The sequence below is a fragment of the Thalassophryne amazonica genome, chromosome 22, assembly GCF_902500255.1.
Source record: "Thalassophryne amazonica chromosome 22, fThaAma1.1, whole genome shotgun sequence".
In the NCBI taxonomy this organism is placed as follows: Eukaryota; Metazoa; Chordata; class Actinopteri; order Batrachoidiformes; family Batrachoididae; genus Thalassophryne; species Thalassophryne amazonica.
Window position 1 is genome coordinate 17273309 of NC_047124.1, and position 18637 is coordinate 17291945.

Sequence of the window (18637 nt, forward strand, 5' to 3'; positions counted from 1 at the left end):
ACATACCATACATATCCCCCCTCCCCCAAATGTAGACACAACATACCGGCACCTCTGCACTCTGTGCAGAGGAGCGGCTAACCCAATTGCCTGTGTAATTGTTTAATCACTCCCATTACACCGCAACCGGTGTAATTTGTGCTTTCCGTCCATGTTGTACATGTCGCCAACCCCTTCCACGACCCCCCCATGCATCCACACAAAGACACACACCTGTGTATGGCGGCCTGTGCAGTGCCACTGTGACACAAACCTGTGACCCTACATACACAGCGGGCCGGCCTCTAATAGCACACATCCATGCAAAGTTAATGGACTAATCTCTCTCTCTCTCTCTCTCTCTCTCTCTCTCTCTCTCTCACTTCCTCTCCAAATTAATTATTGGTTTTATCGCTCCCACGTCCCCTCTTCAGCAAAAGGTCATCCAGGTCTTGCATTAATTGTCGGAGCATATGGTCGCCAACAGATTTTAGCTGTGGGACTCGCACTTTAGCGGGGCTATTTTTTCGCGCGTTCAGATGCAAGCCATATTGTGCGGCGCTGGCAGCTATTGTTCAGCGCATTAACTTCATAGAGCTAATTACTCCCAAATAATAACTTTACCTTGGAGTTTTTAGCGCGCCGTGTGCCAACCAACCTGTTTCGCACCCCATATGTTAATTAGCGGCCACATCTTCATTATGCCGCAGCAGCGCTTTAAGTTCAAGCTGTGCCGCCTGGCGTGTGGCAAACGCAGCCTGGACTCGCTGCCAATTATCCAACTCTTGCTCCTCTCGTCTCGCTCCCTCTTTCTTTCTCTCTTGTTCATTCTGTTCTTTCTATCTGCTATATATTTCCTGAGAAGTTCTCCTGCCAGGGCGGATTGTCGATTTTGTCTCACTGCTTTTCGTCACTGCCGTCCCCTCTCTCTCCTTCTGTCCTCTCTGCCCCTGTGAAAGTTCTCAGGAAAAAGTTTTCGCACGTTTGTTTTTTTTTTTTTTTTTTTATATGTTTGATTTATTTCTGCTCTTTGTTTTCCATTCAGTTTTCACTGATTAGAGGATTTCATTTCAGGCGGGTTTCAGTTGAGGTTGTTTCACTTTTCTTTTTTTTTTGTGGAGGGGTGTAGAGGAGGATTGCGCAGATAAAAAGCGAAGCCCGTTATTCTCCACATCAGCAGGCTACAGTCGCAGCAGTGTGATGTTTTGTCTGTGAGTTATTGTAGGTTTTCATGTTCGCTTTGGGCCTGATGTGAAAGAGAAACTGAGGAGCGCGTTATTCCCCAAAGCGCCTGCTGTTTCAGATGTGCCTTTTCCTTTATGTGGGATCTGGAGATTGTCTGATAGATCTGGCCTCACTCTTTTTCCCTCCCTCAGTCTCTCACTGTCACTTTGTCTCAGAGGCTTTTCTTTATTTCTGTCAATTCTTCTCTTTGTCTCTGACTGGAATTCTCTGATACTAGAGAACCGACTTTTTTCCCTCTCTTCCGCTCCTTTCTTCCTCTGAGTTTCAACATTTGGATTGTGATTATGAGGCCTGTAACAGGTCATTACCGGACTCAGTGCTCCAAGCTTAAGAACTGATCTTATTGCTGTGACGGTTACCTGGGTTGAATGCAAACTGAAGAAAAAATGTCAAATGTAACATCACAAATAAACAAAAACAACAAGAGGCATTACTGAGTACAATACCCACGCCATACCATAGACACAGAGTTGGGCATTATCTTATGATGATGATTTAAGGGGAAGTGATGGTCTTAATGATAAGGGGCAGGCTTGAGACCAGAGGATCCTCAGTTCAATGCCGTGTCTGGCACTAAGGTCCCTTGGACAAGGTCCTTAATCCCTAAATTGTTCAAGGTGTGCAGTTTACTGGCTTACAAGTGAGCACCGTGACACTGGTGTGTGTGAATATGAGGCACCATCAACAAGGAATCAAGAACCAGTTCCATTTGAGAACCATTAAAAATACCAATAAGCAATATTGAAATCTTGATTATTTTCAAATTGTAAAACTCTTTGAGATTGGCTGCTAAATTCTTGCGCTTAACCCTTATGATCTTGAATTTGACCTCTCAGTGTCTCCCAAGGTCGTGTGGCCATTAGAAAGGTGATATGTGACTTCTTATTTTAAGATATTCTAAGCATTCCCCATATATAATAACCTTTGGGCCCAAATTTGACCTTGGCCTGTGATGTTGACTTTTAACCAGTTTTTCACAGAGTCAAATTACTTTGTCTTTGACTGACTCCCAGTCATTATATTTGGTCCAAATCAGAAGAAACAAACCAACAAATCCTAAAATCACAAAATATAATTTCTGCCTCCATGTCCCCTGACTTACCACAGTTTCACCAAAAAGCACACTCCCTCTACTTGCCGTATGATTTTGCTCACTGTAAGAACATTGGGCATGAGCTTAACCATGCCGCTCTGAGCACACTAGATTGTATCAGATCTCAGAAGTTAAGCAGAGTAGGTCCTTGGTGAGGACACTACTTCAGCTACACGCATGTGTCTCCATGTGCAACTGGGGTTGCACCAGGAACAACATCTGGCATAAAAACCTGTACCAAATCCCAATGTGGATCTCTACCAGAGCTACTGTGGTGACCCCAAGAAACTGGGGGCAGCTGAAAAAAAAACAAAAAAAAACAACTTTGAGTATGAACACTTTCTGGGTCACATTTGACCTTATATGACCTTGCTTCAATCCCAGCATCCTTTGCACACCCCAAGATTGCAAAACTGGGCAGCCCTGCTCTCTGATTTACCACACTGTGCCATACATTTTCATTTCCCTGAAGCCCTGTGTCAGTATCATTTTGTTTAGGTTTTTTTTTTGTTAGTTTTTTCTAGGCACCGGCTTTTTGAGTAGACTTTTTTTTTAGGTGCTGCTGCTCCAAGCACTTAAAAGTTGAAGATCCCTGAGCTTTTTTGTGACATCACTGCAGGGCCTTTTCAGGCAAATGGGTGTACAGTTTATCTTTGCCGATTTATCATTCAAAATCTGTCACAATAGAGAGAAAAAAAACATAATCAGTGACAGTGGATTGGACATATACTTAGTTCTTGCTGAGGGTGAGTACTTTTTATCACTGTACATTATAAGCTAGAGGTTCGCTGTTTATTGTTGTCATAGAATCAAAGCCCATGTGCAGGCCTTTTTTTCCTGAAACTGCTGAGATGATGCATTTATGGACATTGTATCAGCACTTTTCTGGCAAAAAATATGTGGACACGGCCCAATGATCACTTCAATTGAAGTTCAAGGGAACACTCGTGATCAACTCTTGATCTTTAATCGATGAAATGAGGGAATAACACACAACTGTGAAACATCTCAAAAGCCTCTTGTGCTCGCAGGCTCTTTGTGATACAATTTTTAAAAAAAATTAATTTGTATGTAATACAGCAAACCACGTGCACACACACTCAAGCTGCCACAGATGTATCTCTCTCACTCCTCTCTTGTTTTCCCCGACTCTTCTCGCCACCCCTTCTCCCTACGGTACATTACAGTATCGCTAGCCAGCTTCCACTCCAGCATATGTCCAATTAGGCCTGAAAGGCAAAGCGGAACTGTTCTGTCTGTGATTCTTCCCCACGGGGGTCCTGTCCGAATGCCGCACTGGAACGCCTCTCCCTTCTGATCGTGCGGCGGAGGCAGCACGGCGGTTTATGGTTAACCAAAAATGGTGGCGTAATTATTGTTTTTTTTTTGTTGTTGTTTTTTGTTTTGTCTTTTGTTTTGTTTTGGTGCGAGGGGGGAAGTGGTAGCCGTTTGAAGAGAGTGCGGTTCCCCTGCGCTGTGATAGTTTGATTACAGTGCTGCCGGCTGCCACGTGTCGACACACAGGAGGAGGAGATGGGGGAGGAGGGAACACACACACAGGTATTTACAGTACACAAGCGTGCATACTCAGAGGGAACACACACACACACACGCAGATGGAATACTGGGAGCGCGGGGTACCGCTGACAGATGACAGCTCTCTCTCTCTCTCTCTCTCTCTCCACGGCTGTCTATCTACCTCTCTTTCTCTCCCTCTCAAACCTTTTCAAGTGCCCATATCACTGAGATATTACCTGATTGTGCTGTGGCACCATCTTTGTGATTGCACAGCCATTTCAAGCCATTTCTATAACTCCAGATCAATTTTCCACATCAAACAGCTTTTACTCGCCTATTATCCTATTCAGCCATTACCCCGCTCTGCCCTCCTGTCAAAATAAGAGCCAGAAGAAGGCGGAGAGAAGAGAGAAGTTGCAAAGAGGCACACAGCCACTTTGTAACCAGGCCCAGGAAAGGAAATGAATTTAATTACATTTTAGTTTGCAACCTTTACTTCAGTTATGATTTAGGACCTTGATTTCATTTCATCATAATGCAGCTGTAATCATACATAAATATAGAGGTCCAGATCTTCCATCCAGCACAATGGAAGCACCATTCCTTGTTTCCACCTAACAAAGTTGTGGTGTTCACACCCATCGCCCACATCCTTTAGATCATAAGTACACTTGCATTTATCTGTGCACCCAGGAGTTTGCAGGTCTAAACATGACACATGTACAGGGCTGGTGCCACAGGCAAAAACTGGTCTTAAGTTGAGTGTAATGCATCTGTGACATTTAAACGGTGTGATAGTGGACGCACCTTACAGAAGCGGATTCAAATGCATGTACATTCTACTTATATATACAGAGAAACTGAACTGAAAACAACTATTAAAGCTACAGTGTGTGTTTTCATAAGCTTAGAATGAGCTCTTCATATATACATAGGAGTGATCCTCCTCATGGAGGCTGCCATGTTGCACCACCATGTTAATACAGTAGCCCAAAAAGAACATACGTACTCCGTCTTTAGCAAAGTGGCTGGAGGACCGAAGAAAAAAGGAGAGGAATCATTAATTTATCACGATACACTGTGTACTAGTTGCTAGTGCAGGTTAACAAGTTGAGAACCCTTGTTTTTGCTAAATGAAGGATCATACATATTGCTTATCACAAGAAAGAGCGAGGGAGCATGAACTTCCATTGACAAAGAGGCAAAGACATGAAGAGAAACAAAATTGTGGCCAGTGATGACTTATTGCAATCTGTAACCTCACCACTAGATGCCACTAAATCCTACAGGGTGTGACTTTAAAGGAAATAAATGTCCACACTGATGGAAAATTCAAAATTCCCTGTCCGCTGGTGCATTCTGACAAGTTGGCACAGATCCGGTAACTTGCCAGAAAACCTCTCTCTTGAGTTGTCTTTTAAAATATATGAGTATTAGTATGAGTATTTTATTAACAAATTTGGTAGGCCCTGTGACTTATACTCAGGTGTGACTTATATACTGAAAAATCATGTTTGTTCTTCATAATAATAATTACAGTAACTATGTATATAGGACTTTGACAAGTATCAAAGCACTAAACAAAATAAACTCCAATAATAAAATAATAAATGGCAATAATAAGAAGTACATGACAACAATGGACAAAATCCCAAATGAATGAGATGATAATACCGAAAAAAAAGGTGCGACCTATACTCGGCGCAACTTATATATGGATTTTTCCCCTTCAAGAGGCCTTTTTTAACAGGTGTGACTTATACTCCAGAAAATACTGTGTATAAGTGGAGCTTGCTAGTAACCTTTACTGAGGTAAAGGTTCATATTCCTGTAACAGTGGGTTGTGTCATTGCCAGTTGAACATATATGGACACCACCATTTGCCCATTGTTTACTGGTATCAATTGATAAGTCAAAAGGGTTGTGAGGAGGCGTTAGCGTATAGTTCATGCAGTGTTGAAATAATATTTCTATGGTTTACTACAGTTTACTACGATTTAAATGTCAAGATCTTGATATATTTTGGGAATTGCATGGAAAAGAATTGAAATTTACTCTACAAAATACAAATTTTGGAAAGAAGTGGGTTTGATTTTATGTTTGTCTCAACTATTTGCCAACAAGACCCTATAAATTGAATAAATATGTCTTCATTGTGACTGAAAGCTTGTATTGATAAAGATAGGTGGTTTGAAAAGGCATTTGTTTCTAACATTGGGGATTCTTGTTCCCTATGTTTTATTTGAGGACAACATGGTGGTAGCTTCACCGTTTTGTCACCACGTCCAGAATTAAGCCAAAGAGAAAACTTGACATTGTGTGTTTTAACAAGCGAAAGTAATTAATCAGAGTAACACAAGTGGCATACAGTGACACTCGCGTGTTCCGCCGAATTTGTCATCTTGTTGTTTTGTTTTGGTGTTCCAACTGGGAAAATGACTTAAAGTTGGCATCATTTTCACTTTAGGTGTCTTCCCTCTCTTTGTATTTGCAGTCGCTTTGTCACATTATCCTGATTTTTCTCTCACCTTCTCTCCGCTCTCCCCTCTTTCCTCCTCACAACTCTTCTCCTCTTCTCCGATCTTTCCACTCAAACTGTCAGTCAGTCCATCACATACACACACACACATCTTTGCATGTTGTTTTTGGCAGAACGCAGTTTAGTGCAACCATCTGTCTCCTACTTCTCTCTCTTTCTGTCTCTTTCTCTTTCTTTCTCTCTTTTTTTTACAACTCCCTCTTGTGTCTTTCCTGCCAAAGCCACCCATCGGAGGAACTTTTTTTTTTCTGCATCTCCTTTTTAAAATCCTGGAAACCTTGTGAAGTCGTATGGCTTGGTGCCGACGGGCGTGCAAGAGAGGGTTGTGTCTTTGTGTGCGTGCGCTCATGTTTGTGTGTATATGAAGGGTTGGGTTGATGCTGGGAGAAGTGGGAGAGCAACATCTTTCAAACTAAAGGGAGGACCAGCTGTTGTGACAGTTTAAGGGACTGTCTTAGTGACTTGATTTTCTCTTAAAATCAAGAACGTCGAGTCTTTGTGTGTTTGTGAGGCTCTACCAATGTTGGCGCTGTCATGTGTTCCACCTACAGAAAATTACACAAATGTAATTGTTAGACATTGTTGAGATGATGCAAGTCAGTTGTAACTCTGCCTTTGCAATGATTCTTAAAGGTGTAGTCCCTTTCGATTTTTAACCATTTAAGTCATAAAAAGGATTTTCTTCTTTCATCGCTATAGTTTTGTTCCTTTGTATTCAGTTATATGATGCACAGTGTTGTAGCGCCAATGTGACCAAAATGTGCTGGGTTGGAAACATGTTGGGATTTTGACCCGCATGGGTTAAAATACAGCATCTGGATGACGTGAGACACTTTCTGTGGCGACATCATAGGTGACATCATGGGTTTTCCCACCGTTGAATGGAAAATCTGGTCAACGTTAGCATCACGGAGGTGAAGAAGTGCAGCAGATCTTCATTGTGCCTTAAAGTGCCAAAAAAAGATGTAAAACTAAAGCCGAAAGAAAGCAGCAGGCTGAGGTAGAAAATATACAGGTAGGTGACCAGAGAACCCACTGAGACAAAGTCAGGATAAAATCTGTTGGGCATCAAAGTTGGGCATGTTTCACACTAAGGTTTTGCTGGATATCTGAAAGACAGACACAGATCTTCTGTTGTCTTCCAAGGGTTTTACTTAGTTTGCCTAAATGAGTCCATGGGGACTTAACTTTACCTTTATTTGACTGGTTGAAATTTAGAAATTAAACTTGACAATTTCCCTCAAATGCTGCATAAACTTCAAGTTGTCCACGAGATCTGACAGTGAGCTCATTATATTTGTCACGGAATTCCCCACAATACTTAACCAGCAATAAAATTACCAGTTTTTTTGTTTGTTTGTTTGTTTGTTTGTTTTTTTAGATATACCACAGAAATAAGTAGGTAGACTTCAACATAAAATCAATTTAGTTAATATTATATAAAATCAAATGGGACTACACCTATTCTGGGATAAGACTACTTAGCATTATTGTGCACATTATTTTCAGATGCGCTAATGGTTCTTATGTTTCTCTGTGTCTTGTCTTCATCCTCTTTCCATAATCCACCTCTCATTCTCCCTTACCCTTCTCCGGGTTCCCCTCTTCTTCTTCCTCCTTCACCAGCAGGTCCAGGGCCAACTCCCCCCATTGATGATTCCTGTTTTTCCTCCGGACCAGAGAACTCTGGCGGCAGCTGCAGCCCAGCAAGGTTTCCTCATGCCCCCCGGGTTCAACTACAAGCCTGGCTGCAGTGAGTAATGTGTATACACATTTTTTTTTTTATATGAAAAAAGAACCCCATTGAAGGGGCGATGCATATCCAGAGTGTGATAATCATTTTAAGATATAGGAGTCTTGGTAACAAGAACAAGAAGCTAGACATTAATGTAGTTGGTTGGAGATATCCAAGAAATATGCTTTTCAGATAAATGTATCATCACTTCATGACATTTTAGTGATATCATTCTGACTTTATGAATATTGTGTAATTATAAATCATTACCTGATAAAAAAAAAAAAATTGGACCACCTTTTCATCATTTGCAGAGATATCCTGAAAAAATGCATTTCTATGCACTATTTTGTTTTTTGTTTGTTTGTTTTTGTTTTTTCTCTATTTTGTTCTTGGACTTTGACTGAACTACTGCAAAAGTTAAGCATCTGGAGACAGGCACTCTAGGAATATGCCTACCAACTTTAGTGGAAATCTGCTTACCTGTTTTTGAGTTATTTTGTACACAAGCAAACATATATACACACACACACACACACACGTGTTTGCACACTGCTGCCCACTGGTGTGGCGGGATTAAAAAAAATTTGTAAGTGCATAAGAACAAAGCAAACAATGCATACATTTCCCCAATAGAAAGTTCAATTGTTTTCCCCAAAAAATGAGCTGTTCTGTTAATAGAATAAACACTCTAAGCACACTTCCTGTTTATGCTTTCAATCTCTTGCTTTATTGCTCCCTCTCGCTTTCACTCAGTCCTTTTTGGCTCCGTCCTTTTGTCTATTTTTTGATCCACATAAGCAACAAATACAGGCATCCTGCAGGACGTGTTTTTTTGTTTTTTGGCTATAAGGCTCCGGCTGTGTGGCAATGTGTTGTTTACCGTGGTCGAGAAAGACAGACAGACAGACAGACAGAGAGAGAGAGAGTAGAGGGGTGGGTGCTTGCCAGTGGATGCTGGGAATAAATGCACAGTGGGGGGATAGCAGGGGGGAGAGAGGGTGGTAATGCGACCTGCCCCAGGTTCTCCTCACATTAACACCCCACACAGCCAGAACATGTTTCCAACACGGCCCACATGCACACGAGAATATCCACGCAGTCAGAGTTGGCTTTGTGATACTACTACTACTACTACTACAAAAAAAACTTAAATAATGTGCACCCACGTGCACCGAGACCCATTCCCACCCCTCCTCACCCCTTCGAGTTTCACAGCTTCCCAAACAAGTGCGTTCCATTTTAATTAGTGCCATCTCCGCCCACGCCCACGGCCCACGTAAATATCCTGTCAAGTGGTGGGCTCGTCTTTTCACTGCCTCTGCCAACTCCAACTGGACTGGCACGCATCATGCCAGCCTGAGCCGCCCCTGAGAAAACTCTTTGGCAACTTTCAAAGTTGTTGTGAGTCAATGTAGTTTGGAGCCGCGGCTCGAAATAGGACGTGTAGCATTGTGCTCCAACATATTCTCACAGCGCTTCGCGGCTTTGAAGATCTGAGCAGATTTTTGTCTGCGCACCGTGTTGTCCGTGCACTCAATTGTAGTTGGTCTTCTTGTTGGACACTTGTTGCACGGTAGCAAAGTTTAGCTTTTTAAAAGTTTGTTTGAGCGTTGACAGTTACACTGTGCGGACCAGACTTGTGTTTTGAGGCGGGTATTGTTTTTGAACACCACTATCTGGAGGGGCAATGTTAAAATGGGCATGTCCACGTGTGCATCCATGACACTCCTTGTCATCGCAGTTACTCACCAACATTTGCAGGGATCTCTTTCATGTTGGATATACCTGCTCTCTGGATCAATATATTGGACCTTTTGTGACTTTCTTAAAAGTAGTCAAGTAGTACAGCAAATAACTGTAAGAATCGTTCATATCCGGTTACAAGCACCAAAATCTGACCTGTTGTGTACCTTTTGGTACATATTGTAGAAAAATAATGTTAACCATTTGAATTTTCAATAGGTGGCAAAGTAGGGGGTCAGTTGAAGAACTGCATAGGGGTCAGAAAAGTTCCAGTCATATTGAAAGCGATACTACATTATGTGTCTGATCACAAAGATTCCAAAAAGGTATAGTTTGGACTATCTGTGACTGAATGTTCTGGAGTTATGGGGTAAAAACAGCAAGAATGATGACAAAGGTCAGTTTCAGTTTGTACAAGGGTCAAAAGTTAAAGTTGCTCCAGTTTTGGTAAAACGTGGTGCAAATTATTGGTTGAACTAGTAGGATTAACGAATGGAATAGTTCTGAATGTGTTGATGTTTGGGCTCCAAAGTAAAGGTCATCTGACTGTGTTGAATGTTGGTCTCCAAAGTAAAGGTCAATGTCGACGTCCATTGGATTCTATGACGTGACATATGTTACCCCGTAACTGATAACTAAGCATGACACATGGTGCAAACTATTCCTTTTTAAAATACTACTAACTCAACCAGTAATTTGCATCATGTTTTGCTATAATTGGAGCAACTTTAACTTTTGACCCCTGTACAAACTGAAAGTGACCTTTGTTGCCATGCTTGCTGTTTTTACTCCAGAACATTCAGTCACAGATGGTCCAAACTGTACCTTTTTGGAATCTTTGTGATCAGACACATAATGTGGTATATCTTTCAATATAATTGGAACATTTTTTTACCCCTACTTGGCCCCCTATTGAAAATTCAAATGGCTAATGTTATTTTTCTAAAATATATACCAAAAGGTACACACAGTCAAAATTTGGTGCTTGTAACCGAATTTGAACGATTCCTCTGCAAATATTCTGTTATCTGCTGCACTAAAGGTTAAAACCTTGTCATAAGGATACGGTAACCAATCAGGGCTTCTAGGTATCACTTTCATATTGGACTTTCATATTGTATGTATTAAGAACACTTTACATAGGCAGGAAAAGGCAGAATCCTTTTTTGGTGCTCAAAATAACTGTGGCTTCATTTCTTTTCCATCTGTCTTATAAACATCTTTGAAGTCATGAATGTGAAACTTGCAAAGTATTATTCAAACATTCACACCAGGGTGACACTGATGACATTTTGCGTCATTGCTTGTTTCCACCTCTCTCCCTGTTTCATCCGTTCCTTAGTGAGAAATCTCAGCCTCATCCTCCGCGGTCGCCACCTCCAAGCCAAAAGCAACATGTTTGCTCTCCTCCTGTCTTCTTGCTTTTGTGTCCACCAAGCTCGTGTTTGTCCACGAACCGAGGAGGACAGACCCATCTCCTAGATTACACAGTCCTGAAATAATTCTTTAATCCCTTCGGCCCTCCCTCTAAGCTGGAGAAAAGAATGTCTCCACTTTACTTCTGTTCTTTTTTTTTTTTTTTAAAGCATTATATGGGAAAATATGTTGTCGGGAGAGTTTGACTTATCCCAAGCTCAGACACTTTTGCACACTGATGCACACTGGAGCCATAGATGCAGCCAAGAGAGTGACCACTGTGTTAAAGGTTCTGGCCAGAAATGTAAGGTCATGCCATGAGAACATTCCATGAAGAATGGCATCTCATCTTTGTGATACTCGTGTCTGACCTGACAGTGTCACCAGCCTCAGTGTGATGAGAAAAAGACATCTCAACCATGAGGAAAGGTATTTTGTATTCTGACCAGTAGCGGCTCCAGAAGATTTTTTTTTCTCTTGATGGGGGGTTATGTAGTGGTGGGCAACAATTAATTAATAAATAATGTGCAAATACATATTGTAAATTTAAGTATTCACATTCTTAATCCACACACCCACAGTTTTAGTTCAAACAAGCATCAGTGGCCTTCAAGCTTGGAAATGAAGAAACTGACAAACAAGCTCATTTCAAGTCCCATATAACTTCCACCACACCTGCTCCTAATTTCCATATAATGCTAAGATTATTCGCCTGCAGGAAGGTGGCAGACATTTATATAATATGCAGTATTATTATATGGCTACAATGCTACGCGCATTCTGATTGGCTGATTTCCGGTCTGATGTTTTCCCATATCAGACCACTACCATGACAATTGGTCCGCATCGCATATCAGATTTGTAACTTTGTTTAAAACTTTCCAGACACGAAAATAAAACAAAACAAAAGCGACAAAGAGGGACAGTCTCCGATTTTATTACACTGATGGGTTTGAATTGGAAAATTAACAGCAAATGAGCTCAAAGTGGACATGCAAAATGAAGACCAAGATGAAAACACAGCTCCGAATAGCCATAACAAGGTAGCTTTTTCTGTTGATCTAGTCCGTCAAAATTCAAAAGTTGAATTACAAAGAAAGAAACTGAAAGTAGTGGGGTCATTTATCTAGCTAGCTAGACAGTCATTCATTCACTGTATTTTACAGGGTCCATATCGAGGCTGTTGCCAAAGCCTATGAAAATCTTTTTTTTTTTTGCCCTTCTGACAGGAACCAAGTGCAAATTGGAAAATTGGGGAAAATTACAGGCACAGCAATAGAAAATCTACATAGTTAACAGCAAACGACATTTAAAATATTTATGATAAAGTCTGCTCCGCTTCACGTGGCACTATCCTGCTCTATCCTCTAAATATTGGACTTTTGTCTCCTCCTGTTTTTCAGTTTTACCAGGTTCTGGTCCTGACTGAGTGATTTGATTAAAAAAAACCATCCATTTTGAATTACGCTATCTAGCATACCCAAATAAATTGAATAAGGAACACAACAATACATGTTGTGTTTTGCTGTGTGAGTGGCGTGAAGTTTTCTTGTGGTATTACGGAAATTCTTTTTTTGTGTGTGTGTGTGTGGGGGGGGGCTATATTCTTCACTCGAGAGCCGCCTATGTTTTTGGCTTTTAATTAATTCCAATTTGTTCATGCCTTAAAAAACAAAATAGCGTTTAAATTTCCATTTCTATCTAAGCAAGAACTTTAGGTCCCACTGCTGTCACCTTCTCTGCTATCCTCATTCACTTCCTCTTCTTGATACTTTTTTGTACCCGTCTTGCCAACTTCACCTTCCGTCTCCTCATCGCCTTATTTCTGACCTGTGTGTCTCTCTCTCTCTCTCTCTCTCTCTCTCTCTCTCCTCTCTCTCCCCTCCTCTCTCTCTCTCTCCTTTCTCTCTGTCTCTCCTTCTCCGCCTCTCAGAGTAATTACAGCGCGGCCTGTTTGCACCTGGTCACTAATAATCCGCGCTTGTCCTTCTTACTCCATTGCCATCTCGCCCTCTCTTGTCCCGCGTGCCACCCTGCTGTTCTGTCCTCTCTTACCTCTTGATTTATCCTCCCTGATGCGCGGGGTTGGGGTGGGTGGGGGGGGTGGAGAGCAACAAGAAAGCGGTGTAGAGTAAGTTGTAAAAAGCAAGGAAGATGACAACAAGAAAGCAAAAGAGCGAAAGCGGCATTCTCCCGACAAAGCCAGAGAACACATAGTTGAGAGAGTGGGGAGAAAAAAAAAGAGGTGGTGGCGAGAGCAGCAGTCGGCAGTGGTGCCTCTTAATTACAGCGCTGGGGCGAGCTTTATCAGAATCCCCTCACCTCACTGCTCTTTGTCAGGGGGTATTAAGAAGGAAGACACACAATCAGGCTTTTCATTAAGGCCGTACCGGCAGCACGCACAAAGGATGGCTTTAACAGCTGCAAAGAGGGACTCAGGTGGTGGCGGGATCGGGGGGGAGCAGTGTTTGAGGGTGGAGGAGGATGGGGAGACAGCAGGGTTTGATATTTGAGTTTATTTTTACATCTTTTGTGTAACATTTGCATCCATAAGCCAATCAGTCGCAACTTATTCAATGTGAGTGTGCTGTCTCAAAACACCAACCAGACCCAGACGCTCTCTCTCTCTCTCTCTCTCTCTCTCTCTTTCTCTCTCTCTCTCTCTCCTCTCTCTCTCTCTCCCCCCTTCCCTCTCTCTCTCTCGTGAATTTTACAAATGTGGTCTTCTCCGGTGTTGCTCAGGTGATCCCTACCCTCTCCAGCTCATCCCGACAACCATGGCTGCAGCTGCTGCTGCTGCCACACCGAGCCTGGGACCTCTACAACTCCAGGTAAGCCTACAGCCTCCAAAAACCATGCGATAGAAGCAGAAAACCACAAGAGGGTTAGGAAAGCATTTTAAAGATGTGTTTTGTCATTTGTTGCATAACCTTGTAACAGTAAAAATGAAAGATATCTGAATGATGCATATCCTGCATTGGAATAATACTGCACTGAGGTGTAGCGAAACCATAAGCCAGACATTGTTGCAATTTTGTGGAAAAATGTTTTATAGTCACATGATTTCATACCATTTTAGTGACATCATCATGACATCACTTCCTGCATATCCACATAATCTCAAATGATTAGCTGATCAGTATAAACTTTGGCTCACCTCTCTAACCCTATTGATTTGGTGCAATTATGATGTCATTTCACAATGTTTTTATGATTGTCTTTATGATGTCATATAATGTCGCTCATACCATTTGAACAGACATGATTTACTGTTCGATATAAGTATTATGTCATCTCTCTCAAGTACTGTTTGTGGAGATATAGTCAGTTGTCTGTTTTTGTACTGTATTTCTGACAGCCGTGACCTTTGACTGGTTTGCTTCAGAAGTTAATAATCTGGAGACACTGATCAAGGAATGTACAGATAAGGATACGAGCAAATGACCAGAGTCTTTGTTGGGAAAATTTCGGTTTTGAGAGATTACCTGGGAGAATGTCTTATGCGTATGAGAAGGGTTTGCCACAGAGGAATTTTGGTGGAATGGGCATGTGTACGTCAACAGCTGGCAGCGACTGTGGTGTGAAGTGAAGGGATGTGGTTTATCTAGTAAATTTGTGACTTTAGGTTTGTAAATGTTGAGTTTTGTTTCTTGGAATACTAACCACTCACTCAACATCCTTTTTTTTTAACAACCATAACACACTGTTGTATGTGCACCCAATCATACGTGTGCCATGATGCATATGCAAATCGAAACATGTTGTAAAAAGCCTCCACACATTTTCTAAAAACCTTTCCTGTGACTGCCTTCCACTTCAAATCAGGGAAGGTTTTGAATCGCTTCCTTCCCCGACTTCCACAAACTGGTAGTGAACAAAACTTAAGGCCCAGGTTCTTGTCTTCACTGAAAAAAAAATACTTTTTGTAAAAAAAAGTGCACACAGGGTTGTTTTTTGGTGGTTTGTTGTTTGGGGCTCCCGGCAGATAGGTCGCTAATCCTATGTCATGGCATGGGTTCCGTCGTAATCGTCAACGTCGTCAGCGTCCATTTATCGTGGTATCTCAAAAACTGTCTGATAACCTTTTGTCTAATTTGTAGGGGTGTCGGAAAAAATCGATTCACGTCCGAATCACGATTCTTATTTATTACGATTCTGAATCGATCCAAAATGTCCAAGAATCGATTTTTAAAAAGCATTTTTTTTAACATTTTCTTGCTTACTCGCTGCGTGTACTGGTTGTCAGGCAACGGCGTCCGTACTACAGCGTCCCCGCGGTGGGGGGGCGTGCTTCAAACATTCGTGAGCTGCAGAGTTCAGTGGCTGCAGCTTAGCATGGCAGACGAAGAGCTAATTCAGCCAGCACCGTCTTTGCTGAAGGCAAATGTTTGGGCGCATTTTGGATTTTATTATTTGCTGCGTAAGAAGGAGCTTGACACGACTTATGCAGTATGCAAAATCTGCAAAATGAAAATCAAGTACTTCAGAAACACTTCAAATCTGCAAGCCCACATGCTATGCTATCACCCAGAACTAAAAGAGCGGCGCAGCGGTATCTGCTGACTACTGACCAGCGCTTCGCTAAACTGCCAGCCAACTCTGAACGAGCAAAGCTTTTCCAAGCATATGCATGTTGTTAGTCTGGTCAAGAATAGATCATTTTCCCTGATGCCATTGGTTTGCGGGTTTGCTTTCAATATTACACACATTAAAACAATGGTATATAATCAGTTTTTCATGAAATTGACCATTTGGCTTGACACTGAGTTTTTGAGGTTAATCCAAATAAAATTTTATAATTGCATTTTGATGTTGCAAGATTGTCATTTAAGTTAAGAACAAACAGACCCACATGAATGTTTACGTATCTAATAATGACATATCATCAAATGCATTTTGCTGTTGAGCTGTGGTTTAAAGCTAAACGGTGTATGATTGCATTCGCAGATGTTCCTGGTGAACGCAAATAAACCTTTTGTACAACACTAACGGCTTTCCCACTTAAAACTAAAAACACCCGCCCCGTCGTGAGGTAGCTATGCTAGAAGTTTTGGAGGGGTGGCATATGCTGTAGTCTGTCCAATTCCTGGGGTGATACTGGACTGTCCAGCCACCCTTCTGTAACAGCCGATGAAGAAGAGAGGCAAAAAAAAAAAAAAAAAAAAAGCAACAAGCTGGCTCCATCTCAGTGTTAACTCACCATAGAAATGCTGCTTAAGTTCTCAGAGAACAAAACATAAATAGAGAAAATAAGAGGAAGGGGAGTAGAAAAAAAAATGTCTTGGCATGAGAATATTGGCCTCCAACGACTTGGATTGTCCTCCTCGTGCACATGGAGAAACAGAAACTCATTGGTCCAAAAGTGTCAGTTATCACGAGGCGGATGCCAACTGCTGGCATCTTTGGCAACATGGTCACTTGTCATGTTAGAGCAAATTCTTGAGGGGTTTTTTTGTTGTTCCCTCAGACAGGTTTTGGGGTAAACACAAACCAAGGACTGTAGCATTTTATAACAAAGAACCATGCAGTTTTCTTTCACATTGGTGGCCCCCGTGGGAGTAAATGGTGTAACCCTGACAGCGTTCACACCACACACTGCCCACTGAGCTACACCAAATCTACAAACACAGCCTCGGGGGCTGCACAGCTGTCACTTTCAGCTCAAGTGTGGATGCTGAAGTCAGCCCGTAAAAACCGATCTTGATGATCACAACTCCAAAATCGTGCGGATCTGACATGTAACTGCAGGCTTTGGCCCTGTCTCACAGGAAGAAGTGAAAGAAGATGAAATGGTTCTATCATGATAGTGAAAAATGTGTCAGCGTGAGGGACAGAAGACAGAAATATTCAGATTGACTGTCAGCAACTTGGGGAGTTACATGACTACATCAGGTCATCTCATACTTGAGCGCTTGCTAAACAGCGCACGTTGGTTGGCCAGACCGAGTCCTCGCTGCTTCTACTCACCAACTAATGTCAGTTGAGCAAGGGGCCCCCTTGCTCAACTGACATTAGTTGGTGGGGAGGCATCATATACCAGTCCCAGGCAGTACTGGAACCATGCAATTTCACCCGCCATTGTTACAATTTCAGCTATCTAACTCGCGAAGAAGCAACAGCAGTATACAAGTTTGAGTATGGCAGATGGGCTCCGATCGTCATCACTCCTCTCCGATGCTTGCTTGAGATATGAGGGAGTGATGATTAGATACACATATTTTCTCCCATCAGTAAGAGCCAACAGGTGGATGGTGGGATGGAGGCGGGGCTTAGCAGCAGCATTGATAGGCAGAGATGGAGCTGGGAAATTGTTACATTTTCGGTAACCCGCCCAATTTAGATGGAGTGATTTAGAGGATCATGAAAATAAGGTGTTTTAGTAGGAGATATGTGGTAATTAGCATGATGATGATGGAGGTTTATCGATTTTGTTTTGTTTTTGGGTTTGTGCATGGAGCACTGCTGTTTGCATGCTTGTGTTTTGAAATTTTAGTTCAGTGATTAATTTATATTTTGTATATCATGGGTATATGTATATTTTTATATCAATATATGTATACATTGTTATTTTTTTGGTCAAAGGGTTGAGCGTTTCTAAGCGTTTGCTTCTATCTACACCATTTCGGGCACATGGGTATGTTGTTAAATTGTTTTCCTTATGAGTTTTCTTTGTTATTTTGAGTGTGTGTGCCGAATAAATTCAATTATGTGGCATATTAGTGCACATGCAGCATGTAGCTTTAGTTGTCTGCCAGAACTAGCAAACCCTACAATGCCATACGTCTCATTTTTGGATACATACATTTCTTGTGTCAAGCATTATAGGGTTAAGAGTTCATTTCATCATTACAATAGTGTTTCAGTTTTCCATGCATTTTTGCCCACATTTGTAACAGTAATTGCAATACTAGCCGAGTTTCCCATGCACTTTTATCCACTATTGTAACAGTAAGTGGAAAGTGATTATGTGACTACAAATCTGCAGAAAGATGTATATTCATGGAAAAAGTTGTTGCTTGTGGCATTTATGACATTGCTGGTTGATTTGCTGTGCAAATGCTCCCGTTATTGTAATAATTATTACAATAGTGACAGTTACTACAGTAGTGGTTGCAGAAAAGCACTCCTGCACATAGTCGTGCACATGCTTACCCTGAGATCCACATGGTTTTAGGGGCCCCTTTCCCAAGGGTTAAGAGCCTGTTTCAGCCTGTCTGTCTAAAACACATTAACCTCAGCCTCGGTTCAGGCTGCGTTCTGCTCCGCCCCGTCTCCCTGACATGCATTATCATAAAATACAACACACACACACTTATGCACACTGTAGATCTCAGAGGAACAGCTGCATTGATACACAGGTTGTCAT

General features: G+C 41.8%; 1 protein-coding gene across 6 annotated transcripts in view; it reads left to right on the forward strand.

Annotated features, from left to right (window-relative positions):
• Positions 1-18637, forward strand: part of sox5 (SRY-box transcription factor 5) — a 396290-nt gene that overhangs the window by 340050 nt on the left and 37603 nt on the right. For 5 of the 6 annotated variants that reach the window (XM_034163653.1, XM_034163650.1, XM_034163655.1 and 2 more), the window contains 2 exons: positions 8001-8127; positions 14014-14102. In XM_034163653.1, coding sequence (XP_034019544.1) covers positions 8001-8127; positions 14014-14102 — 216 coding nt within the window. The remainder of the gene's footprint in view (positions 1-8000; positions 8128-14013; positions 14103-18637) is intronic. The other variant, XM_034163651.1, reaches the window with a different exon arrangement.